We start from the raw sequence: 26,739 nt of genomic DNA on the forward strand, positions 1-26,739 counted from the left end.
CTCTGTCCCAGTATAACCAGTCCACTCAGCCTCTCTGTCCCAGTAGAACCAGTCCACTCGGCCTCTCTCTGTGCTCCTCAAATCCAAAACGTTTTGAGCTGAATGAGACTCTACCATTACATCATGGATGAACAGTCTCAAACAGCAGGAAGTCACAAACGCCTCACTGCAGGTAGAAGTTCCTCCACGAGCATGTTAGCATTTAGCTTTGAATGCTAGCCGGACCCAGCGTTGCCCTGGTTACCGGACCCTAGTTACCGGTCCCTAGTTACCGGTCACTAACACTTGTTGTCACTTAGCGTGCTAGCCAGGGACAGCGTATTAACTCCGTAATTAATATAGATAACGTTAGACATAGACATGTTTTAACTATGCAGAGGTACAATAACGCTAACCAACCCCATATTTGATACTTTAATTGACTGTACTTGAAGTCGCCTCGGCCCGTGAACTCTGCGCTCCGTGAACAGCAAACATTTATGACGTATCATTTCCGGAGCGTCACCTCTCTGACGTAGAGCTGACGTCATCCTGCGGCCGCAGACACACCTGCAGATGTTGATCTTCTTCTTCTTCTTCTTCTTTGATGTTTATTGTTGGTTGGCAAACCAGCTACTGGACTGGAGTGTGGAGCAGTAGATTGGCAGGAAAAATAAATAAATAAAAATAAATAAAAAATAAAAAATAAACAATAACAATAAAATTAAAATGTATAATAATTATTAATAATAACAATAATAATAATAATAATAATAATACAAACAATTCAATTCTCTCCATTATTCCTGTTGCCCTTAAGTAATTCATTAGAAGATTGTGTACTTTCTTAGATGTCTTTCCTAGCAGATTCCCCATTTTAATATTTCCATCATCTACTCCTGATAGCAATTCCCTTCTTTCTTTGTCATATTTGTTGCACTCTGTAAGAACATGCTTGACAGTTTCCGGTTTATTACAGTGCGTGCATAGTCCAGTTGGGTGCTTGCCTATTCTATGGAGTGTTTGGTTTAATACTGTATGTCTATAGCTGCTGATTTCCATTTTCACAGTTTATCAGGACTTTTCATGTGACTTTTGTTTTAAATCATTTACAGATGTGACTTAAAATGTAGCAAAGTACTATACTTGTGATAAAAAAGTACTTAAGTATAAGTAAAATTACAGATTTTTAAAAAATACTCAAAAAAGTACACAATAAAATGACTTTGTTACAGAAAGGAGAGTGAATGTAATGTGTTACTTCCACCTTGAAGACCTTATCCTAATTGGTCTCCATGTTTTCAATAAGCAGCTGGATTGCATCCCATTGTTTTTATTTGTGTTTATGGCCCTGCATGAGGAAACAGAGCAGCAGGGCCACCCTTTGTATTAACCTAAGTATCATAGATGAGAACAGAAAATTGCTGCCATTAAATCTAATAAGCGGGTACGGTGGCCGCAGAATGTTCTACTGCTCACATAAACACTGATCTGTGGGGTGAAGTCTGAACACTATATTCTATTAACTTTAAGCCCTCTCCTATGAAATATGTCTCTGTTAGTAATGTGGCTGTTAATTAGAACAGAGGGAGGATAGTCAGATCCACTTTAGCATTCCTTTCATTCGTGCCTCTACAGGTGATTAGTCAGGTTAGTAGGATCCTCTGAAACTGAACCCCTGTGTGACCTCTTTCCAACTTAATTTTCATTCAAACTGACAAAAGATGGCCAGCTTTGCGAATGATGCCTTTTGGTTTTGTTTGGGAGATTTGTTGACACAGTTCCTATTAGCTCCTGCTTGCACAGCGTGAGTAGCAAGCCTGCACCTGGCTGATCTCAGCCCAGAGGTCCTGCCTCTCCTCTCTCTCTGCACTGGACACCTACAGGCCTGTTCGCCTCACTCTTCACCTCGCCCATACACTCTGACCCCGGCTAAACGGCAGGAATTATCTCACATTCCTCTGGACTGAAAACACGCCAGCCAGGTGAGCCTCCAATGTCAAATCCCAACGAGAAACCTGAAGCACTATCTGTCCAGGGATCTTAACACCAAACTTTTGTTCGTCAAGGACCCCTAAACTGACACAAATTAGACCGCGGAGGATTTTTGCTTTTAGATGTGTTATTACAGAAAGTGTATGAAACCCAAGATCAAAATAATCATACATTCTGCCATCCTGTTACTTATGGATGGAGTTATAGTGAACATAAATTTCCCATTTTTGCTGGGGACCTCCTGGACCCCACTTTGGGAACCAGTGTCTTGACAGATACCTCAGCACAGGTCCAAAAGAGCACACGCAAACACTACATCAGACTTATTCCATACATTTATAACCATTTCATAGATACACATGCAGCACATGTAACATATTTGTCCATTTTACAAACACCATTCATGTAGTTGACACAATATATCTTGAGTGGGGTTAGATATGGCGCTCATTTGGGGTAATGGAAACACAGTGAGCTCAGTGTGGTAAGAATGAGGTCACTTCTAATGTAAAGAGACCTGCGGCACACTGAGACTGTCTGGGTTTTTCTGGCCCGAACCACACTGGTGCCTTAGATTACAGCTCTTTCAGGCCCTGTGAAACATCTAAATTAGCAGTCTGAATTCAGTGATATACCGGTGCAGGGTAGACCCAGTCATCCACTTTGTTTTATTGAGACATTTTTATGAAAAACTGTGGAATTTCAATGCACATTCTTGCTGGCAAGAGCGCACCGCAGCCATAAGTTTACGTCCCCAAAGAGAGTGAATTTATCACTTCAGAATGTAAAATTCCTCATGTCTGAATCCCTCACGTGGAGTTTCATTGTTTGAAGGTGTGAGGTGATGCCTGTGTGATGTGAAAGCAGATCTGTATGGATGAGCTGTGTAAGTGGGTTATACTTCATTTTGAGTTTGACTCCCAAGGATACTCCCTTTCTCCAAGGCTTCACCAGACTAATGGATTCCAGTTGCTTGACTCAGCATGGCTCGGCTCCTTTTGCTTTTCTAGGGAGAAGACCTCGATCAGAGTAGATGTGAAGTCCAAAAATCATTGAGAAAAGAAGTCTTGAGACTATTTAACTGTTTGTTTGCCCCAAAAAGACACCAACCGACCATTATGCTTTTTTTAAAAGTGTTTATTGTTCACTTGACATTACAAAATACCAGGTAGGAGTATAAACAGCACTTTGGGTAGAAACTATAGTACAAAGTTTATAGAAAAGCTTCACTAATAATTAAAAAAAAAGACACATACAAAAACCAAAATAACAAAGACATCCTTGTGTCAGTGTGCAAATAAGTTTATACAGACAGAAACGCTTCCATACGAGGCTACGCTTCTAGATAAATTATTTAAATAGCATATATCTACACAAATGAAATAACCTTGACATAAAACAAACATAATAATTTATCAAAACAAAATGCACAGGAAATACATATATAAAGCACAACATAAGACAACATTACAAAAAATATCTTATATACAGCATATAAATGATACTGGAGTCTTGCTAAAAAAAAAAGAAAAAAGAAGCCAACCAATTTATACTCTGTTGCGAAGACAAGTGATTCTTGTGTATTGCTGGCCTCAATACAAAAAGAACTAATGAGGTAATATTTGTACATGAAGGGTTTCCTTTGATTCTCCCTTGTCAGAAATAATGTAGGCCGACACACAAGCTCAGGCACACCAGTCATGCACACTGTGCAGAAGCAGAATACTTAGAGATACTGTAAGTGATGCCTATCTTTGAAATATTTACTGTTACGGTCAAATGGAATGATTTATCTCTTGGAATAGGTTGCGGAAAACATTTTAAGACGCAGAGAATTAAAGCCTCTATGATGAATAAGTAAATACAAGCAGCCATACTTACAATGGTTTTACTCATGACAGGAAATAGACTGGCCCTAGCTGTTTACGTCCCGTGACACATTCAGTAAAGATTAGAGGAATTGACATAATGCTTGCTAATGATTACTGTACCAAAGCAGTGTTCAGTGCACCTGCTCCGGGGCCCTGTGCTGTCCTGAATTTTGTGCTCTCCTCGTTTCTTCTAGTGCTCTTTCCTGAGAAGATGAATGTTGTGGGCCAGCCCTAAGCCTAAAGGCTAAACACAAGACCTCGTATATATATGTACAGGTCTGCGTGGGGTGTGCGGTGAGGGGGGTTGTTAAAAGAAATCAAAATAAGAAAAATTGATGGTTGTCTTCATAACTAAGCTTGTTGGGTGGCACACATGCACAAACACGCAAACAACATTCACTCTCAGATAGTAACAGTCAGTCCATACTGTCCATGGTCCCTCAACAGTTCCTTCAAACGGGCAGATTCACCCCGGCCTAAGAAAGTTCTCCTACTGCTTTCTTCATACTGAAACAAGCATCTTTGAGTCCACAGCAGATGTCTATAAATGCTCAAAAATAATGTTTAAAAAAAATTTAAAACACTCTTCCCTTTGGTCCCTCATCCTCAGAGGAATACCGCCAACCGCCAAAAGTTCAGGTGTGCAAAGCGATAAAATGCGGGACCCCCCCGCCCCCTTCAATTCAATGCAGAACAAAGCGAGAGGGCCAATTTCTTCTGAGCAGAGCTGCGCTCACAATTTGAGTTTGGTGCAGAATCGTCATTGAACTTTCATTTGGCTTAAAGTCCTGAGGTCAGTTTTTACCTCACTTGCTCGTCATTCCTCCGATGTGCAGTTCTCACAAGAAAAACAGTTAAATAGATATCGATTCCAGGTCTTGTATTATATTATATTCATACTGACGGACGTTCTTCTGGCATTGGTCCAATTATGTATCTGAAAGAAATAAAAGAAAGAAAACACGTTACAAATCAATTCTAATGTGATGAAACCATTCTTTCTGAAATATCAAGCCAATATCGAGCCTGTCCTTACCTCTGCATTCGTATTTGAGATCTGAGAAGTAAACCATCTCCTGAGAGAAGACGTACAAGCCCAGTCGCCCACCAGCGTACGTCTTGTCGTAGATGTTTCCAGAATCAGCCATAATTCTCTTGCCTTCGTACATGACCACTCTGAAAGAGAAAACGCAATCACATGAGCTCATTGCCATATTTAATATGAATTACACAGATTTGTAATTGAATGAAAGGGCGTGTTTCCGTGGTTTTGAACTCACCTAATAAGTCCAGACTTGGGTCTGTGGGTCAGATGCCATCTGTAGGCAGTGAAGTCCTTCCAGCCAATGTTCTTGGGGTCGTGCCACAGGGTGCGCACCTGAAAAAGATGATGGTTAAAATGAGAAAAGCTTCAAATATTGTTTAGAATGATGCTTTGGACCCTGAGTCAGTGAATCTGCTCTCACCTGTCCTGCGGTGTCTCCGGTGTGCCACAGGGCGTTCCTCAGATGCTCGCCAGGTCCGGTGGTGGAGTTGACCACTTTGATCGACAGGCCAGAGTAGCCTTGAGCTCTTGTGGGCGTGTGGGACCAGTAGGTCTGCGTGATCTGTTTCCACATCACCGTGTAGAAGCGCGAGCTGGACTGGTAGCCGAACACGAACCCGGCGTAGTCGTCATCTCTGTCAGTGTTGATAAAGAAGGTTCCACTGAAATCCACCGCGCTGAACTCGTCGTAACCTGAATCAAGATAAGAGATGGTTTAGAAATGGTTCGCTACCACTTTATGTCGACGCAGCGAGATGTCTGTCTGTGTGTTACGTACCAACAGCAATGCCGGGATCGCAGTTGACGGTCTGCACCAGCTCCTTGCCCTGATGGCGGACCACCCAGTTGGGGTCGATCTGGGAGGTGCCCTTGGGGTCCAGAGGAACCATCTGGAACCTGCGGAAGTCTGTTTCGCTGATGTCGAAGTTCTCCGGGCACACGTCATAGATGTCCAGAACATTGTCTTGGTCAAAATCGTCTTTGCATATATCACCACGGCCATCACCTGAGAGGAAAACACAAACATGGAAATCACAAAGATTAGACAAGGAGCTACAAAACTGGTACCAATGTTTCAAAAGACCACATATGTATGACACAACACTGAGAGACTGACTCACCATCAGAGTCCAGCTGATCAGGGTTAAATGCCAGCCTGCAGTTGTCTTTCTCGTCAGGAATGCCGTCGTTGTCATCGTCATGGTCGCAGGCGTCACCCTTGCCGTCCTTGTCGTGGTCGGCCTGGTTGGCGTTGGCTATGTAGGGGCAGTTGTCCAAGTTGTTCTGGTGGCCGTCCTCGTCAATGTCCTGGTTGTTGTCGCACTTGTCTCCTACGAGATCTGAGTCAGAGTCGAACTGTAGGGGAACAGAATTCCTTTATGATGAGATGTTCCCACTCGCACTATAAGACTCTTGTCCTCACTTCAAATAACTCCCATTTTTTCCCACCCGCCTCGATATGAGAGGTGCTACTGATTTAAATGTAGCCCCTTGTTTTCAGGTATGCAAGCAATGTCCTTTCAGACAAGTGTCCAGTGTCTTTGCGCCTCAGCAAAATTACATTGCACTCATTTTTCCTCAAAGCTGTCACATTCATCTGTTTCATTAAAGCAGCAACTTCTAGACAGTTACATGACATATTGATCTATCATACCCAGGATGGCTTGAGACGGAAAGATGTGACGTTACCTGATCAGGGTTGTGCTCCAGAGGGCAGTTGTCACAATGATCTCCCACACCATCCCTGTCGGTGTCTCTCTGGTCCACGTTGTAAACATATGGGCAGTTGTCGTTCTCGTTCAAGATGCCTGTAGAGTCGAAAACATACATATCTTAGCCTTTTGTGGAAATGCTTTTTACGGCTAAAGAAAGGCGTGAAAGATAACCACTCACCATCGCCATCAATGTCAACAGCGCAGGCATCACCCTCTCCGTTGTTGTCAGTGTCGGTTTGGTCAGTGTTGGCCTCAAACACACAGTTGTCACAGCTGTCGCCAACATCATCTCTGTCTGCGTCATACTGGGCAGGGTTGTACACTTTTGGGCAGTTGTCCTACATTCATAGAGAAATATCAAAAGTACAGTTACTAAAATGGGTCATTACTCAAAGAAATTATATTTATAGGAACAAAACTCTGCTTTTCATGGCTTGTTTTTTCGCTGGAATGTGATATTCCACTGCAAAGCAAGCTGGTAATTTTTCACCACAGCATTTTTCTTGCCCAACTTTCCAAATCCACACTAAGAATTATGGGCAACAAGCCACCTCGTCCTCAATCCTGGCTTTATCCTATGCTACATGTTTTCCACTCTCTGGTGAAAGCACAAAAACATAGAGACTTTACATTCCTGCTGCCCAGAGGAAGGAGGGCTGCTGCTGATTGCTATGTCTGGTCTCTGAGGAGAGCACACTTTGGGGCTGAAATAAACTGCCGTGATGACTCACCCTATCATCGGGGATCCCATCATTGTCATCATCATGGTCACATTCATCACCCAGGCCATCTTTGTCGTGATCTTCCTGGCCAGAGTTGGGAAGGTTGGGGCAGTTATCCTGTAAAGGAACAAAGGAGCGGTTAAGGTTGCAATCATCACAATAATAGAGTGTAGATGGGTAAAAATAGCCTTTTCTACTGTATTTCTGTCCATTTGAGGTCTGGCTACCTTCTTGCAGTGGTAGGTGGCGTTCTCCACACAACGCAGGTCAGTGTTGGGCCATCCGTCCAGGTCGCTGTCCTCTCCGCAAATACGACCGTTCCCGGCGTACCCTGGCCTGCACTCGCAGCGGAACATGGACTCGGAGTAAACGCCCAAGTAGATGCAGTTTGCATTCTTATGGCAGTCGTGGCTACCGTCTTGGCAAGGGTTGCGGGGTTTGCAAACCTAAAGAAGATTACAGAGAATTAAAAAAATGCAAACAGCTAACCTTCTAGCCACATGCACAGTGAGCAAGTAATAACTCAAACCTGTTTTTTAGAAGTTGCCTGTTCCAGTCCTCTTCCAAAGGGCTGAGGACCGGAGAAACGACCGGGGCAGGGCAGGCAGTTGTAGCCGGGCGCGGTGTTCTCACAGCGGTGGACTCCGTTATGTGTGTGGCAAGCATCGGGGACCAGTTTACACTCGTCGACGTCTTTGCAGGCGACGCCGTTCCCAGAGTAGCCAAGTGGACACTTGCCGCACCTGAAAGAGCCGTCGGGGAAGCTGTTGCACTTTGCGCCGGGGAAGCATGGGCTGGAGATACAACCATCTGTAGAGAAAAAGAATTGATGCTTTAATCTGTTGTGAATAATGACTTATTTCTTTAATATTTGCTTTATCTTAAATGCTTACCAACAGGGCAGGTCTGTTTGTTGCACCTTTGAGATACAGAAGCATCACCAACGCAGTCCTTTCCTCCATATTTGGGGATGGGGTCAGAGCAGAGACGTTTGCGGGTCTGGACTCCTCCATCACAGGTAACACTGCAGGTGTCCCACGGTGACCAAGGTCCCCAACCTCCATTGACTAAAAAGTATCATAAAAACCGTCAGTATGTTTCCTTGTATTCAGACACTCTAACATACTTTGCTACTGAAATTCAACTCACTAGGACAGGGTGACATTTGGCAGATTTCCGTTTGACGTCCATCTCCCTGGCAGTCTCTGCCACCCATCTGGGGTGTGGGAGAGTTGCAGAGGCGTATCCGGGTGATGTCCCCCTCACCACAGGTCACAGAGCACGAAGACCAGGGTGACCAGTGGCTCCAACCGCCATCCTGCCTGACTGTGAACAACGCATATGCACAATTAATTCACCACACTCTCAATCGGAGAATATTTATTATCACAATGGCTGCGTTAAGAGCGCTGAGTGACTTACAGCGTTTGTCACATTCCTGGGGGTAGCAGTCACGGGTCTGGACAGAAGTGCCCTCACAGTTGCTGTTGATGCGGTCGCAGGAGCGTCCGCGCTGCTGGATGCCCCTGCCGCAAGTCACCGAACAATGGGTCCAGTCAGACCAGGGGGACCAACCATCCTCTGTATAGTTGATCGCTGTAGAGGCCAAGACATAAAGTTAGCTCGGGGAAAAGATATCAAGAAGGAAATAAAGAAAATCTGCTAAAAAAGAAGCTTACCTGGTCCACAGCGAGGGCAGCACTCTCCGTCGGGCACGGTGGCGTTAGCGCATGGGATCAGAGGGCAGGAGATTTTGCGACACAGGGTAGCAGAGTTCTGGATAGAGGAACAGTTGAATTAATACAAGAATAATGAGCTGACTGGTTGACTGGCTACAGAAAAAAACAGGCTTTGCTGGTGCTGTTCCAAGCCTAATTGCTACATTTCAAAACGGAGTGATCTTTACAACGAACATGACACTCCTGCTGTGTTGGTAGAAAACATAATCCTCACTGACACTGTCCCACTAACACCTACCTAATTACACAACACATGAACAACCTTCACTAGGTGTTACCGGTGGGGAAAAAAGACCCCATGCTGCTTTGTTGCGAGTGGAGAAGAAGTGCTGATGGCTTTCAGACAGAAGCGGTGCCGTTATACAGGAAAGGTGCTAACATAAACACTATTATCACTTCATTACAGCGGGGCTACAGGAAACCTTTCCTCAGCTGATTCCTGGCTTGTTTAAAGGTTGCATTCCAGCAGGTGTGATGACACGTACCTGGCAGGTGCACTCAGTGCAGCCGTCCACGGTCCATTCATCTTTGTTGTTGTGCGTAATGCCGTTGTGGATGCAGCTTCCACTGTAGATGTTGGTTTGATTTCTCAGCAGTGCGTTGTCCACAGTCTGGAGGAAAAAGAGAGAGAAAGAGAAAGTTGCTGAGGATGGAGGACGGAAAACTTTCCCTTTGCCAAAGTTCCAATACAAATGAATCATTGACCGACACCGTGATTAAGACATTGCTTGACTCTAGCGGAGCAGTGCAAACGCAACCGACAGCCAAACATATTTGTGTATTCACATGGGTCTCATTAAGGACTTGGCCGGGGGGCTGCCATTACGGCGACAAGTGGCTACGCACTGGGAATGCGTTAGTGGAGGTGAAGACGGAGACGAGTGGAAAAGAGCAGAGTGATGACGAAGAGCAGACCCAGATGGCCCTTGGAGCTTACCACTTTGCGGAGCTCTTGCGACAGCTGTTTGACGACCACGCCGAGTCCCTTGAGCTCCTTAAACATGCTGGCGATGTCCTCGCAAGAGAAGCCGCAGACAGTCTGCAGATCTGAAGGCAGGAGAGAAGAGTCCAATAAATTACTTTAATTCTTAAATCTTACAACTGATCAGTAGAGCAGAGACACACTTTGGGGAGGGGAGGTCTCACCTTTGACTTTGTGGCCGGTGTAATCAGTCCTAATGGCAGGGCTGGAGTTGTTGACTGGGTTGTCCAGGGTCATGACATCAGTTAAGGTAGCTGCAGGGGGGAAAGAGGAGAGAAGACAAATTAATTTCTCTTGACTGGAGCACAGCTGAGTAAGATTCACACAGTTAAGGACAACTGATATATTAGATTTATTTTTCAGACTTACCTCCACTCTGGCATCCCTTATTTCTCAGTACGGCATCAAGAGTGGTCCCAAAGACAAAGCGCACATTTTGAAGCACTCCCTGAGGGAAAAATAAATTCCAGTTAAGAGACACTTTATTTTCTTACATCAGATATTCTGTGAGCACAACATATTATTTTCATCATTAGACAATAATCTGCTGAGCTAAATCACAGTTGAACTTACCATGAATTTGTCCCTCACAGCTCCCTTTCCAATCCTGAGCCTGGCAATGTGTGCCACCTCCTGGGTCAGCACTTTGGAGATCGGCAAATCCATCTCTGACACATTGATCTCCTCGCAGCCGACAAAAAGCTGCACGCGGTCGTCCTGAACGAACAGCGTGATGTTCTTCCAGTGTCCAGTGGCCAGATCAGCATCCTCGATGGACACCAAATGCTGCTGGTTCATGGTGGAGTAGACCACATCCAGGGTGTTCGCCTTGCCGTTGGAGATGATCTCAAAAACGGGCCCGGATCCATCGTTCTTCTCGATGGTCAAGATGCTGCCCCTGCTTTTCTTGAACTGCTTCAGGTTGACAAGGAGGAGGAAGCCCCTCTCGGCCTGGATGGAGTCGAGGAGGTCCCTGAGGGAGCTGTCGGGGACTGGGGGGATCAGGTCTGCGTCGAGGACCTTGTAGGCAGGGCTGTAGGGATCTGCACCTTTGACCAAACTCACTCCGTTGCGTCTCTTGTTTACCCGGGCCAGATCAAATAAGTCATACACACTGTTATCATCCCGGCTCTCTGCGGTCAAAGAAAAGAAAAGGCATTGTTCAGTTTTCTCTCTCATAATGACAGTGTGCATGAAAATGCATAAAAAACATAAACAAAGTAATAATATATTTACTGAAGGACTTTACAACAACAAAATATTATAGGAATATAACTATTATTATAGGATATTATTAAAATATTATAGTGAGTATCACCTGTAGAAATGATTACTTTAAATATGGAAATACTTTTACAGGTAAAAAAATATATATACATATATTAAAAAAAAAGGTTTTCCAGTCTCACCTGCCAATCTTGCGCCTTCACAGCTCCAAAGCATCAACAGCAAAAAGATGCCACACAGCATCATGTTGAAACCTCAAAGTGGTCCCTATTGCAACAAGAATAACAAACACAACGTCACGGGACACATCTAGGCTACAATTTGTCATAAATAAATAATGATGGTAATGAAAATAGTTTACAAACCTTTAAAGTGAGAATTCCTGCTGAAAATAGATAAGAAGAAAGTCCTTTTGTTTATCCTGTTTCTCTTCCTTTAGCTCCTGTAGAAGCTCTTTGGGTAGATATAGTTGCAAAGTCTCTCTGAGCTTCTGTCCGGGGTTTATTCCGGTGCTTAGACTTATTCTACTGAATTTATCCTGCTGATACAAGTGCTATTTAAACAGTTTGAGGACATTCCTGAGGTCCCTGCTGGACCAATGGGGCGGCAGCAGCAGCAGAGAGGGACGGACTTGTTTTCTTACCTCACAGCCAGTCAGAGGAACATCCGAGAGACGTACACACTGAGGGGAAAAAATGCATTCCTGAACTGGGTTTCCATCACCGGACAAATATTTCATACACACTCCAGAGCCAAGACTGGGCCGGTTTCCGGTCAAATTAAACTTTAATGATTCGTCTAATAGTCTTAATTTTATTAAGCTGTCATTTTATAAATAATAAATAAATAATAAGAATATGATCAAAAGTGAGTTGGCCAATTATTTCAGCTGACTGGAAATACAAAACCAGTAATGAGTGGATTTAAAAGTCATATAAAACATTAAATCAAATTCCACAGTCATGTATTAATTCCAGCTCCTATTTATGACATACAGCAGAAAGCTATTTCTTCAGCTACTGGTTCATGGTGTGCCTTTCATTGTGCTATTCCCAGTCTGGCCACCAGGGGACTCATTGAGTAATAAATGAACTGGTCTTAGAATGAGAGCTGAACTGGGAGGATACTGGTCTCTGGCTGTCTTTAAACCTATAAAGTATAAAAATAGTCCAAGGAATGTATGACATATGCCTGTCTACACCAAGCTTGTTTTTAAGAGTGAAAAGTATTTATTGAGTAAAAAATACTAAATATATACAATACAGTATTATAAGCACTAAAATGACAAAGGTAGACTTGAATAAGTGTGAGACAATCCAAATAATAAGTGGAAAAGAGAGAATCCAAAAATATAAGTATTGTGGAAAATAGGGGGGGATTATTTTATTGCATATCTCATCCATTAAATCCTTTTATGTTATTATTAGATTCAAGGCCGGCTCTAGCCCCTTTTGGTCCCCTAGGAGAAAGACGGATGTGGAGCCCCCCCCCCCACCGGCGCCTTTGGGTTCAAGCCTGTAAACCGCAACACAAATCAGACATCACAATGGTTTTAAGACCAAAATTAAGATTTTTATTTTCATAAATAACTGTATTTATTATAATATAAATAAACAATTGGTCCCTGATATTGTTGGCTTAAAAGTGTTAAGTCAGTTTCACGACAATTTAAACTTTTATTAACAAATAATTGCAGACGAGTAGATAAAAAAGTGTGAGAAATAGAGTTAAAGGGGTGAAAAGTGTATTTCTTTCTTTCTTTATTTATGTGTTACCTCGATGCAGAAAATGAGGAAGGGCGCCCACGAGCCTATATGGCCTATGACTTAAGCCGGCCCTGGTTAGATTAAGAAAAAAGCCAAAGAAACAGTTAATACATGAACGAGGTGCCTTTCTGAAAAATGATTTGCTTTTATTTAAAACCAAGGGGTTAGGCCCCCTCTAAAGGGCCACGGGACAAATATGAGGGGTCGTGAGATGATTAATGAGGTAGGAAAGACGGAAAAAAAATGTGCCCTTAACATTTAATTATATGGGACCATCTGAGAAGTTTAGATGGAAACATTGTTTTGGTGTAACTGGAGCCTGAAAAGGGGCACCAACTACACACTGATTTTTGTAACGGGCTTAAAAGATTTGGAACCTCTAGTTTTACCTTTAACAATGTGTTGTATTTTATAAGCTTATTATTGTATGTTTTATTTATTTATTTTGATCTTAATCCGTAATGTAACTATCACTGTAGTGGTGTAAAGTGTACAATATTTGTCCCTGAACTGTAGTGTAGAAGTGTAAACTGGTAGAAAATGGAAATACTCAAGTATTGTAAAATACAAGTACCTTGAAACACTACTTGAGTAAGTAAGAGATAATGAACAGCTAGCCGGTCACTGTTGTGAAATAATCCCAGACACCCTGCATCACTCTGAAGGGGTTTATTTCACAACAGTGACACACTAGCTGTACATTTCCCCGCTTATTACACGGCTCCTTACGTAAGAAATCAATAATTTGACACAAAAACGGTCCTCCGTTCTGACCGACATCAGAAATAAGTCCATATCAACGGTCTGCAATAAAGAAATAACAGACTGTAGAACGCCGTGGTGGAATCAGAATTGAGTATTCAACAAAGCCGTGTAATAAATGTACTTACTTTCCACCACTGTCCATACCATTTGATCATTAAAGCTAGGGTTGGTAATCTTAAGAAACTAGCAAGAGTTGCTAATAGCAAGAGGCTAGCGGAAGACTCCGGTGATGAGCAATGAGTTCACGTGCAGAATGTGCACAGGAAGACAGGTAGGTAGATATTAAAGTCCTGCCACAGATACCGGATTTTTTTTTTTTTTGTCAGAGCATTAGATTTTTTGATTGCTGTCGGGATGTAACAAGAATTTTAACAAATATAACAAAGATGTTTTTGAAGAAGATTATCAACTCTAGCTTTAAGAGTGCATTTAATAGCTTTTTTGAAATTCTTATTAACTCAAATATTTGCTCAGATTCCTTCCACATCATGACATCAGCAAGCAGATGAAGGATAAGGTTTATGGCTGAGCGTTTAGCCTATGACCTCTTTCTCACTCTCCTCTTTCCCAGACCAATCCTCATGACAGATTTGTGTCACGTCACCCTTGACCTTGTTTTTTCTAATTCTTTGAATCCCGCCAGCATGCAGACTTGTGGATACAGATGAAAATTGAAGACAGAGAGTGTGCGACAGACAGAGATGAATGCCTTCTGGGAAAACGGAAGCACAGAGGTGCTTACTGTCTAAAAATAGGTTAGATATATGGACCTCTGATTGTGACGAGACCCAACATCTGGATACCTGTCATCCAGCCAGTGTATACATATCACAGGAATTTCCTTTATGACCTCTGTGACTTATAAGATTTACAGCATGTAGTATTCACGTTGGTGATCCATAAACCTTACAGGAAGTGATACGGTAGTTATGATGCTTCACTGGTCAAATGGAAAATGGCTTTATTGTTGTGAAATGGGGCGAAAGTGGGATAAGAGTCTCTGGGCGTGACCGGGAGTTCACAGCGTGGGAGGGGAAACTGACAAGACTGTGTTGGAGGTGAACAGACTTGCCAAGCTCCGATGAGAACCCACTAAAGTGAGCCAAAACTACAGCGGAGACAGATAGCAAGTGTTTACTCTGTGTGTATCCCTTAGCGTTAGTTTCCAACTGGGGGCGCTTACATGCACTTGTCAGTGAGTGGGAGAGTTCATTTGTGTTTAATCGCAGAATTTCTCTGCTATCCTCAAGATAAAACACCTTATACTAACAGGAAATATTGACCTAATGCAGTTTAGTCTGTTTCTGTACCTCACTGGATACGTTATGTCCCAGAATGTGATATATTCATACAAATACATTTCTGTATGTCCCAATACACAAAAGCTTTTATAAGTAATGTTTTAAACACCCAGGATCAGGAAGTCTGTTCAGAGATGTTCTAGTTTGAAGCAGTGACAAAACCACTTGAAACAAGCCACTGTGGTAGTTTATAATGGTTAGCATGAGTAGCGATAGCTACCATGGCCGCGCAAACAAACAAAACAGCAATACCTGCATAAAGAGAAGAGTTATGTACATGTAAATTTCATAGACTGTGCTCAATGGAATACTTCGTCATGTTAGGAAATACACGCTTTCGCTTTCTTGCTCAGAGTTAGATGAGAAGAGTGATACTGTACCACTCTAATATCTGTACGGTACATGTATATTAAGCTACAGCCAGCAGCCTGTTAGCTTAGTACAAAGACAAGGTAGGTTGACTCTAAATGGGACCATAATTTACTAAATGAACATCATGTTGTATTGAAGAAGACTTGAAATTAGTGATTGAGACCATAAACTCATGTTTACAATGTTTACTGAGGTAATAAATCAAGTGAGACATAGGGTCATTTTCTCATAGACTTCTATACAATCTGACTTCTTTGTGCAACCAGAGGAGTCGCCCCCTGCTGGCTGTTAGATATAATGCAAGTTTAAGGTATTTCTGCATTGGCTTCACTTCTCAGACCCTGAGTTTGCTGCCCGGTCCAAAGGTAACAAAAGCTGCCCACCAACACCTCCAACGCTGACTATCTAATACATTATATTTGTTGTTTCCCTGTTTCCAGTCTTTGTACTATGCTAAGCTACCGACTTAACTCTATATTTACGGCACAGACATGAAAGGGGTATGAATTTTCTCTTGTAACTCTCGACAAGAAAGCATATAAGCGCATTTTCCACCAAGATGTCAAACTATTCCTTGAAGCACCAAATATTCAGACGATCCTGAACATGCTCAGGCCGAGTGTTTGCACAAACAGATTTGAGAGACTCGAGACCTGAGATCTCATATAAAACAGGGCACCCCAGGGCACACTCAGAAATAATGCTCCAGCACTGTTATTATAATGTGTACTGCTATAATGTAATGAGTAGTCAAGTAGGCTTGAAACTGGCAACAGGTTCACTGTCAAAACAGTCAAAACAAATCCAAAGGACTGACGCAGACGGTCGGGATATCAATGAAGGAAAAACTCTATGGCAACGCAGACTATCATACAAATGGTTGTTTGTATGATAGTGTAGCTCTCCCCTATATATAAGGTGAGAGCTACACCTTATATACATTGGTGAAGTGATGGCTAATAGGATGGCATGCATCTGAGCAGGCAGGTGAAAAGATCAGTTAACGTTAAAAGTTATTACTGCACTGTATTTAACATTGCTAGTTTATATTGCCTTGGGCTTAAAGGAGTAGTTTGGGTGTTTTGAAGTGGGGTTGTATGAGGATAGTGTATTACCCACAGTAGACGACAGTCGGCACGCCCCCAGTCTGGAGAAGCAGACAGGAGCTACCGCATGGGAGCAAAGCAATGTACTGCTGTGGAAGGGGCTGGGAGCAAAATGTATTTTAAGCACCTAAAAAAAAAGGCCCACCGAAAAAAAGGTTGCTTTTTTTGTATAATTATGGAGCGCATTACAGTTGTGATGTGCATTATCATAGTGAGAAGTGCAAATCCCATTTTGAAAAGTCATTATGCTTAATGATTTCTAAATGATAGATTCTAAATGATAAATATGTGCCATTTTATGGTGTATTAAAACTTTATTCATTCATTCTGAGCAAATCAAGCCAATGTGTTTTTTCCATCTTTAAAGATGCAATAGTTGTGTATTTATGACAGCATGGTAACAGCATGCTGAACTGGAACAACATCTGAGGATGGGCAGTTTACAGGGATGATATGACGCAGAAAGTCTACGTTGTCGTACAGACAGGTTAAGACTTTCTCCTGAAATTTACCATCATTTGCAATGACTAATTCATCAAACATTTGAAGTCCGTGCAACCGTTTACCTGGATTGGCTCCGTTATCAATCCCCCCGCAGCTATAGTTTTTAACAGCAGGATAACATGTTTATTAAGAAAGGTGTGTATGAAAGACTAGCGTGTATTAACAACGTTTTATTTGGCAAGTGGGCCTTGCTCGAATGAATCATTGTTATCTGCCATAAAATATCCCTGGGGGGAGGAGCAAGCTTGTGTAAGACATGTTTTTGGAAAAAAAATTACAACGGCTTGAGCGTGAAAGTGGAAAGAGTGAGTAAGAGGCCAACTGTATTATGGCTACTAGTCACAGACAGAATAACATGAGTCACTGATAGACTATCAGAAGGTCACCAGCAAGGTCATCATCGATCACTGATCATCTTTTATGTTTGGAACAACTGTGGATTGATGTTAAAGCCCTGACAATAACCTATTAATCCTTTCTGCTGAGGTCTATATTGAACTTTGTGTGCAACATATTATAGTAACTATCTGTGCGGCTGAATGCTTGGCTTGAATCAAAAGGTATCATTTATGAAAGGAACTGAAGGCAGTGCATTGCCAGACTAAACTAATGTTTTTTTATTCTTTCAGCTGTTTGGTCTTTGGCTCATGCCAGAACACTAAAATGCCTTGGACTCGTTAGCTGTTGTAAATCCTTGATCGTAGTCAACGCTTGGCCTTGGAGGGATAAAAGAGGGAAGTATGGATATTACCAGTGGCTTTGGAGCTGGCGTAGTATGGCGAAAATTATGTTCTGTGAAGCAGCATTATAAGAACCTGCTTATCCTAAATCCTTAAAAATATTCTGCGTGTAAATGTTTTCCAATATTTTGCACTTAAGCGCCATTAATCAATCATGTTTGATGTTTAGTCGTTTAGCTACATATGCAGAAATCCAGTGGAGTTCAGTTTCAGGGAATCTGTTTTGCTCAACACAGCCACTGCAGAGCACCAGAGAGGGATTAGATCTTCTTGTGGTGGCTTTAAGCTATCTCATCCTTGGATGTATGCATGGAAGAAAATGATTAATTGGTTGCTGTGAGTCTGCTCGATTCCGGCAAGTGATGTCAGAGTCTGATTATGTTGGACGGACGTTCTGAAAGCTCGTCTACTCTTACTGTTTACAGACCGACACCAAGTCATCCGTGGTGCTCCTCGCATGCCAATTGTACGAGCACAGAGGGCTTTAGGCCTGGTGAGTGATGGCAGTAAATGCTCTCTGCTGTCCTGTGACATTTCTCCTGCTAAATGCACACCTTTGACTAATGAGCTGACAGACCACACGCCACTCGACTATAAGAGGAAAACTGTACGCAGGAATGCTAAAGGTCTTTTGAAAGCGGCACAAATGAGTGTTTGGTTTGTGAAGGAACTGAGGCTCATCACGCTGGAGTTCCTGATGACCACACAAGTGGATAATGACTTTTTGGAAAGTGTATCTAAATGGTTTGAAAAGTACTCTTACTGTACGATCTAATTTTCAAGGAAAACTCCAACTTAAGACAACACTGAGTCAGACAGCTAAAATTAGAGCTAGAGGCAGCTGTATTGTTACAGATTATTTGAGAAGACTTTGTGGCTTTAGTCATAGAACAATGGGTGATTATCAGTTTATAAAGTTATGGCTAACTTGTTAGCAAACAGTTGCCTGTATACACATCCAGCGGACATGGAACATTAGCATTCATTTGGCACCAGGTCTAACGGGAAGGCGTATAAATAGCACAACATTACAAGGATGCATTTTAGGCTTTTGGCGTGAACAAAACCTCTTATAGTTTTAGGAAAAACGTCATGGTTGGGCTTAAAATAAGTATGTAAACTAAGTAAAATACATACAGAAACAACGTAGCATTAATAAGAAAAACATGTCACAAATGTAACGGAATTATAAAACAAAACACCAGTCTCGAACACAAGGTCTCCTGGTTAAAAATCATAAAAAAATTGTTGGACACTTGCACCTCCCCACCAACCTGCCATAAGTAGTCTTTCTCGCTTTTTATTCTATGTTATAGTATATTTACACAGAGGCGTCTACATTGCAGTCAGTAAAGACTACATGGCGTACAAATGACACACCAAAAGAAAGAAAGGCGTTATTGCACATCAAAATCCTTGCACATTATCGTGTCAATCCTTTTCGGGCCAACAGGCTGCATTTGGTAATTTGGTAAACAATATTCACTCTTCTTTAAGCTCGGTTTTGGTCTCCACCAACTCCTGAGAAAGGAGTGCAGTGGCAAAGTGCTTCACTACGGTATATTCACTGGCAAATTGAACAAGTGAAGCCAACACATTCTCATCCTAACTCGTCACATACTGCCGCTTGCTCACGCCCCTTGGCATCACTTTAGGTTTTGGCATCAAAACCACTTAGTTAGGTACATAGTTGGGCTTAAAACTACTACATTTGAACAGTGAAAATGAAACTGAACCTTGTGAGCACGGGACACGAACAAAGAACTGATTGTAAAGTGAAAGTGAAACTTAACGCACAGGAGACGAACAGCGGTGTCCTGGATAAAAGCCTTGTGTTTGTTGGACCCATCCATCTCCCCTCCCGTCCGCCCTTAGTGTGTCTTTTCGCTCTTTAAACTACCTCACCACACTCCTGGTGCACAGTCTCTGAGCGTTTACTGTTGCCGCGGATGGGTTTACATTGTAGTTAACGGAAAGCTTGGTGTGTTTCATACAGGCGCTAAAGTGTGACGGTATCAAACGCTGACGGCCATGACAAAGCGTCGGTATTTGACACCCTGGGAATGAGAACAGGCTGGTGAAGCAGCTCTAGGATTTATCTTGATTAAATGTCTGGTTTCTTATTTCATCAGGGGGAGACATGGAAGATTCAGTCACAGGAAGCTGGTGACGTAATATTCTAATGCAAAAATGGAAATGTGGAAATGTGCAGTATGTGCAGTTTGGTCACTGAGATTCTTTCAGCTGGAATCATCAGTTTTTTTGAGGACATTCGGCTCCATTTCAAAACACAAGATTTCCCAAGAAGAGGACCCCTGCCAATTGTGAATACGTCTACAGTTCCTGTGAACTTTCAACACTCCCACTACTACTGTTCATCGAAATGGGTTTGTTGCCACTGTGGTGATTTTAGAGGGAAGAGATCCCATGCAAACCCCTTCTAACAGAGCACCATCGGAGCCTGTCTCTCCCACAATTCCTCAGAAGGAAATAGTAGCTTTATAAAGAAAATAGCTCACTGATGATATTGTGCACTGGGCTGTACAGAACAAACTAGATGTTAATGGCACTATTTCATCCTCCCACACACACATTTACAGTTCAGTTTGCTACGAGACCCTGCTTTTCTTGGCCTTCTCGTAAAAATTCCACACCGATTTTAGGAAGTGTGCTCACGCCATGTCGACCCTGAAGGATATTAAACTCATAGTGAAACAGCCTTTAACGATGGCAGCCAGGTGAGGCCATGCTTCTCCATGCTGCCACCTCTTCAGACACTAAACAGCCATTTAGAACACAGCGCTCCACAGTCGCTGAAAGATGCAAAGTGTGCCACTTTGCATCTTTCCCATGTCATCATAGGTGTGTGGTGATGCCCATGGTCTAATTCTGTCAAAATCACTTAATGGAGTTAGATATGAGCCCACAGGGAGCCCTGCTGCTCGGTGTTGCTATAATGTAACTTTAAACACCTCCAGTGCTTTTTATTTGGCTCTTTACAGGAGCGCCAAGCTCGCGCAAAGTTACTAAACTGTGTGACCCATGACCTATTTACTCTGGATTACTCATAGATTTAAAAATGCTGTAATGCAAAAACAAAAAAACATGCAAAGGAATATTCTTTATCTCTTCAACCCCACTGAATCAATGGTATGTCAGTCAGTACAAAGTCATGCAGTGCAGACAAACTTTGTTCAAACCCTCAGAAATTTATTTTAAATTCTATTGGAGCGTAGATCCCAAAGCTTCCAAAAATACCAAATATGGTAGAATATATGGGAAACGTGTGAATTAAAGTATGTGGAAGTCGACATGTAGAATATTTCCATTGGATGGGTGCAGCCATAAAAATGACTGAGTCCAGGGTTTGACTATTTCAATCATTGTAAACTTCACATAGCTTGAATAGGAACAAGCTGATATAGAAGTCAGTGTTGAACAAGATTATTTATCAAGAACTAAACTTTGCTTAAACTTAAAAGGTCCAATGTGTAAGATCTGGCGACATCTAGTGGTGAGGTTACAGATTGAAATGGTAAATGGACTTGCATTTATATAGCGCTTTTCTAGTCTTCCGACCACTCAAAGCGCTTTACACTACATGTCAGCATTCATCCATTCACCCACACATTCATACACTGAGGGCAGAGGCTGCTAAGGTGCCAACTTTGCCCATCAGGATGTAATCTAAATACTCATTCACACATCGTTGGCTATGCCTTCGGAAGCAATTTGGGGTTAAGTGTCTTGCTCAAGGACACATCGACATGTGACCCGGAGCAGTCGGGGATCAAACCACCGACCTTCCGATTGGTGGACAACCTGCTCTACTCTTTGAGCCTCTAGAAACTCCGTCCCAGGCAGGAAAAGTTAACACAGTAGTTTGTCTGTTCTGGGCTACTGTAGAAACATGGCGGCCTGGCTCCGTGGAGAGAACCCGCTCCGTATGTAGATATAAACGGCTCATTCTAAGGTAACGAAAACACAACGATTCTTATTTTCAAGTGATTATACACGAAAGAAAACATACTTATTTATATTATATTCCATTTCTTTCAATAGATCCTCCTAAATGTTACACACTGTTCCTTTAACTTTTTTGGCAAATTAGGGGGCAGTGCAACAAGCCGTAAACCCAACATTTGCATATCATCACCTTGTAACGTGAGCATGTTGATATGGTGTTGATATGGCGAACTTGGTAGCAAACAGAACTTACACAACCAGCAGACACGAAGCAACAACATTATCATTCATTTGGAAGTTGTGTTTCTGGCCACCTGGCAAATGTTAGGCCAATGTTCACTCTCTTTTAAGCACTATTTTGGTCTCCACCAACTTCAAAGAAAAATCTTTTGGCTTTTTTAGCTGCCAAATGCTATACTTTTCTTCACAAACTAGTTGCTAACTTTGTCAGTATGCTGTTTGGGGCTTGGCAGATGGTGGGTTTTTAGAGCTTTCCTGCACAAAACAGCTGCCTGCTGGAAAATTGTGTTGACACTAGAGACTGAATCAAAACAGTAGTTTTAGTTGTGGGCTGTAAAACCAAAAAATGTGAAAAACACTCTTTAGAGTTGAGGAGAACAGCAGAGTGAGGTGATGATTATGTGCGTTCATCACTACAAGTAACCATAGAGTACCAGAGAGTAATTTTTTCCATTGTTAATACAAAAATATTGATTACTGCTGCTCTAAAGGTGCCTTATATGATATCCAGAGCATTAATATAGCAGCAAAATTTGCTATGTTAAGATATAGTGTAGTAATGTCTACCTGAGCAGAGAACGAAGTTGCTTAGCTGCGATCTGTCGGCTCAGCCATCGCCATGTTGAGAGCCATGCCGAAGCAACAGAAATGCTCCAAATCTAGCATTTAGCACCTTTAAAGCAACCTTAGGAGAAATAAAAAAAGAAAAAGTGGATGGAAGGGGTTAATCTATCTTTTGCAAATTCTTGCATGTTTCTGTTTTGGCCCAAAATGTTCATCTACAGTATAGTAAAGAAAGACAACTTCATCCTACATGCTCCATTTGTCCATAGTTCTAGATAATAAACTCATCAGTCACACATCTTTAGGTCACATACAGTTCTGTGGAGTAGCTGTATATGTTACATGCATGAGCACCAGTGGCAGGTAATCACTTTCCATCCCAGGTGTTAAGACTTAATCACGTGCTTGGAGATAACACGGTGTGAAGATCAAATAGAGAACATGCTCGGAAAACATCATCGCTCATGTATCGGATGAACACTCTTTGCTATCTAGGTGAGAAGATCAGAGATGGCCCCCCGCTGAGGCAGGTTAGGGACATGAAACTTCACCCCTCGGTGCAGCGGGGGCCTTTTGGAAGTTAATGTGTCATTCACGTTACTTTTACGATTCATGGCACATGACTGACCTACAGTACTTTTAAGAAAACAGAAACGGCTTTTACAGTTCTGTTTGATTTTCACTTTTGACCTAAATCAATAATAATAAATCAATAACCCCCCCCCGCCAGTTTGTGGGGCGCTCTTTATGAGTCACACTGCAGATAAACAGTGTTTGTCTATACTAGCCACTGATTAAAACCTTTTTTATGATGCAAAATCAGGCAAAAGCTGCCCTATCTTTGGAATTCCTTACATTCTTACAGATGTTTCTGCTGAACAGAACCAGGTGGGATTTCAATATTTCCCAGTAGCTTTATTGCACAGATTTGCCTCGAGCTATAGGTTATACACTCCTGCACGAGTTGTCCTGGAATTCCCAGCTCGTACTGCACATGATCAAGTTTGCCTCTCACTGCCATGACCTGATTGGAGATGCGTACAGCTTTAAAACCCTATAAAAACATATGGATATGAGTGCTTTTTTTTTTTTTTTCTTTACCGTCATATGTTGACATAATACAAACCTTTCCCGTTTGTTTACGGGTACTCCCTGTCCAGACATTTGCATGTGAAGACTGATTGCATGCACTCTTGCAATTCTGTGGCATTTACTTAGAGGGTTTTTCCTATTTGGCATCCCTTTTAAGGTCTTTAAATGTACCATGCAGTATTTACCGCTGATTCAAAACAGTTGGCTGTGCAGAGTCAGTGTCCACCGTGCTCTGGGGAATGTGCCATCTAAAGCCATTCCACTGCTCTTCTCCTGGAAACTAATCAACAGAGTCTGTCAGGGTCACAGTGAAGAAGCTAATAAATGGCAGCAGCTCATTTTTTATCTTCTTGATAAAGACGTTTTTATTTACTGCCCGTTTGTGCTACTTCTTCCAGTCAGTGTCAAGATGACTGCCAAGTCCTCACGGGAAAAGTATCACCAGACTTTCACTCAAAAAGGGTTTCTTCTGCCATGTGGCGTGGATGCACACAACATATACAAATGGATTATTCTCAGCACCCTCACTTGAGGTGTGCGTGACTTGATGAAAAAATTTTCTTACCTCATCTCAGCTATTCCATTTACCTCTCATTCTTTCCATCAATCACCTACTTGGACAATCTTTCAAATGTCCCTGTGTTTTGAATAAACTTGGCAAAGCCGGCACAGTCCCAGAGCCTCACTGAAGTCACTGTCGGTGTCTGGGAATGCTGCCTAAGAATGTACCCAAACAGATATTGTCTTGGCTTTTTTTCTCTCCCCCAATTGAATCTGTTACCATTCGGCCTGTGAGGGCCTCCAACAGCTTGGAGAGTAGTTAAAGGGAGTACTGACTACTGTTTGTAGTCCCTACAGCTTGAAAAACTATCACTGCACTTTCCTGTGTTCTTCCTGCAGCTGCAACTGCAGGGGGTTATTGAGAGCTGATGTTTCTCATCTGTAGGCATAACGTGTACATTAAGATGAGTTATTACCGCTCCTTGAATGTTATCATTTTAGTTTGGCACTGTAAGCTCAGTGCGGTTTAGCTTGTTTTACTGCACAACACTGATGAGGGAGAAACACTTTGCAGGCAAATTAACAGGAATATAAATGCTGTGAATGACGACCATAACACATCTAACATTGTTACAATCAACATTACAAGCCCAAGTCAATAGTGATAAGTGTTTAACTTTTATGCCAGGTACAACTGTTGAACAGCTCCCATACAATAACTCATCCAGGCGTGAGTCCCGTACAGCAGCGGCCCTGGGGTACGAGCTTAGCCTGGTGTTGTCTCGGTTGCTCAGGAGGACACTAAAACAGACCACACCTGATTATTTTTCTTGTGGTGTAACACAACCACTACACCGTGTTTAAAATACAGCAGTGCAATAAATATAGAGCGGAGCGTGACGATTGGGTAATCAGTCATGTTAAAATGAAAAAGAAGGTGTTGCATGTTGTGCATCTTTATGTTCATTTTCTACAGACATGTATGAGGAATATAAAATTATATTTCTTTGAGGTTGTTTAACAGATTTTCTGGAGTGTCATACTGTTGCCAAAATATCTATCATGGCTTTTATTTCCTGGCATACAAAAAATCCCTTTAGCAGGGTAAATATTTTCAGAGATTCCCGGCACAAAGGGCAGGTCCTACCTGTGACCGTGACATTGTATTAGTCTTCCCGGTGAAGCGTCTCACTGGACTGCTGTTCTCTGACTGACCTTAACCCCCTTATAAGTACATTATGAGCAAGAATTGAAAGTTCTTGTTGTTACACATCAAGCCACAGAGATGACTCGTGTACTGGCTGCAATCCGGGCAACATGCATGTTGTGAAAACAGATTAATTTCCAAGATTTTGCAGCTCTCGGAGGGAATCGCTTCCAGTCATTCGCAATGCGGGACACGCCAGCACATGCAGATGTTCACTGGAAGGCTCACAGCTCTGATTTATGTACATCATGTACAAAAAAAACACAGCTTAATATATTTCTTTTAAAAACGCATGACTGATATTCAAAACAGTTCTATGTCTCCCACTGAAAACTGTGAATTGGTCAGTTTAAACACCACATGTAGCCTCATTTTATTTGATATTTCCAAAAGCTTCCTTCTAGTCACAACAACAAGGCATTTACTCTGCAAGGGGATTACTAAATGAATATTTGCATCAAGAGTCATTTCACACGTACAGATTAGAGGTGTTTAAATTACTCCATGTGTTTGCCACATGCGTGGTAAATTTCCCCAATAATCAGTCAATAAATACCTTCAAGAGTTTCTCCAGCTTTTGGATCATGGTTGCGTGTGATGAGGAGGGGGTTTGGAAACAAACGTGTCACCCAAATGTGCTATAAAAAAAGAAAAGAATAGAAGAACATGGTGAACACCCAACAAGAGTTACTAGAACAAGCAAGAATCTGAGGAATTTCCCACATTTTTTTAGGGCTTCTCCATCCTCTAACAAAAAACTGGTGATTTCTCAGAAAAATATAAGGCCATCACCCTTTAAGAGTGCCGGGAACCCCTTCCCCCCTCCCACTTTCCTCTTGTTCGGATCTTTCCATGCCCCACAAATCGGAGGTTCCCTGCACTGGTGGAGTTATAACTCTTGCTGTCATGTCTGAGCATTTACGGTTAAAGCTGAAGCACGCTCGAGGAAGCTATGTCCCCGGGGAACAAATGGAGACTCCACGTTCTTGCGTGGCTGCGTTGAAGTGAGGTGGGGGTGGGCGTCTGTCTGAATTCCTCTGGACAAAAAGGCTTTCCCCGATGAAAAAGAGGAAAAGGGGGGCTTATTCACCAAGTTAGGAATAGTGTTATCTTTACACTCTGCAGATACTATACCATACAAATAAGTACAGCTCATAGAAAGTTATTTATTCCATACAATGTTTGCGTGAACTGGAAATGTACGCACCGTTATTTTTCCTTATAACAATTTATCAGCAAAGATCTCACTACAGTTCCTATGTGCAATCAGACCATCTCTGATGAACTGCCAATAACAAATGTTCTGAACCATATTTAGCCGTGTGATTTGTTCTGCACAT

The 26,739-nt window shown here is 42.2% G+C and overlaps 1 protein-coding gene across 1 annotated transcript; it reads right to left on the reverse strand.

Annotated features, from left to right (window-relative positions):
* Positions 1-3,486: 3,486 nt before the first annotated feature.
* thbs1a (thrombospondin 1a) lies at positions 3,487-11,830 on the reverse strand. The gene is made up of 22 exons (XM_074609751.1): positions 11,641-11,830; positions 11,458-11,542; positions 10,622-11,181; positions 10,418-10,496; positions 10,213-10,302; positions 10,004-10,113; positions 9,552-9,677; positions 9,007-9,103; positions 8,750-8,923; positions 8,477-8,653; positions 8,221-8,394; positions 7,857-8,137; positions 7,555-7,773; positions 7,337-7,444; positions 6,784-6,943; positions 6,580-6,698; positions 6,012-6,246; positions 5,669-5,896; positions 5,312-5,583; positions 5,126-5,223; positions 4,882-5,021; positions 3,487-4,782 (listed from the first exon to the last, which is right to left on the reverse strand). Exons 2-22 carry the CDS (start codon positions 11,519-11,521, stop codon positions 4,775-4,777), a joined length of 3,519 nt encoding a protein of 1,172 aa, XP_074465852.1. The 5' UTR covers positions 11,522-11,542; positions 11,641-11,830; the 3' UTR covers positions 3,487-4,774.
* Positions 11,831-26,739: the final 14,909 nt, after the last annotated feature.

The sequence above is a fragment of the Sebastes fasciatus genome, chromosome 15 (assembly GCF_043250625.1).
Source record: "Sebastes fasciatus isolate fSebFas1 chromosome 15, fSebFas1.pri, whole genome shotgun sequence".
Classification (NCBI taxonomy): Eukaryota; Metazoa; Chordata; class Actinopteri; order Perciformes; family Sebastidae; genus Sebastes; species Sebastes fasciatus.

What these genes read in the sequence shown, in the direction of transcription:
- thbs1a (XM_074609751.1), bottom strand. Translation starts at nt 11,521, where the DNA reads ATGATGCTGTGTGGCATCTTTTTGCTGTTGATGCTTTGGAGCTGTGAA. An exon ending in AGGCAACTTCTAAAAAACAG is followed by an intron (nt 7,774 to 7,856) that starts GTTTGAGTTATT and finishes AATCTTCTTTAG; the next exon opens with GTTTGCAAACCCCGCAACCC. An exon ending in TGGAGCACAACCCTGATCAG is followed by an intron (nt 6,247 to 6,579) that starts GTAACGTCACAT and finishes GTTCCCCTACAG; the next exon opens with TTCGACTCTGACTCAGATCT.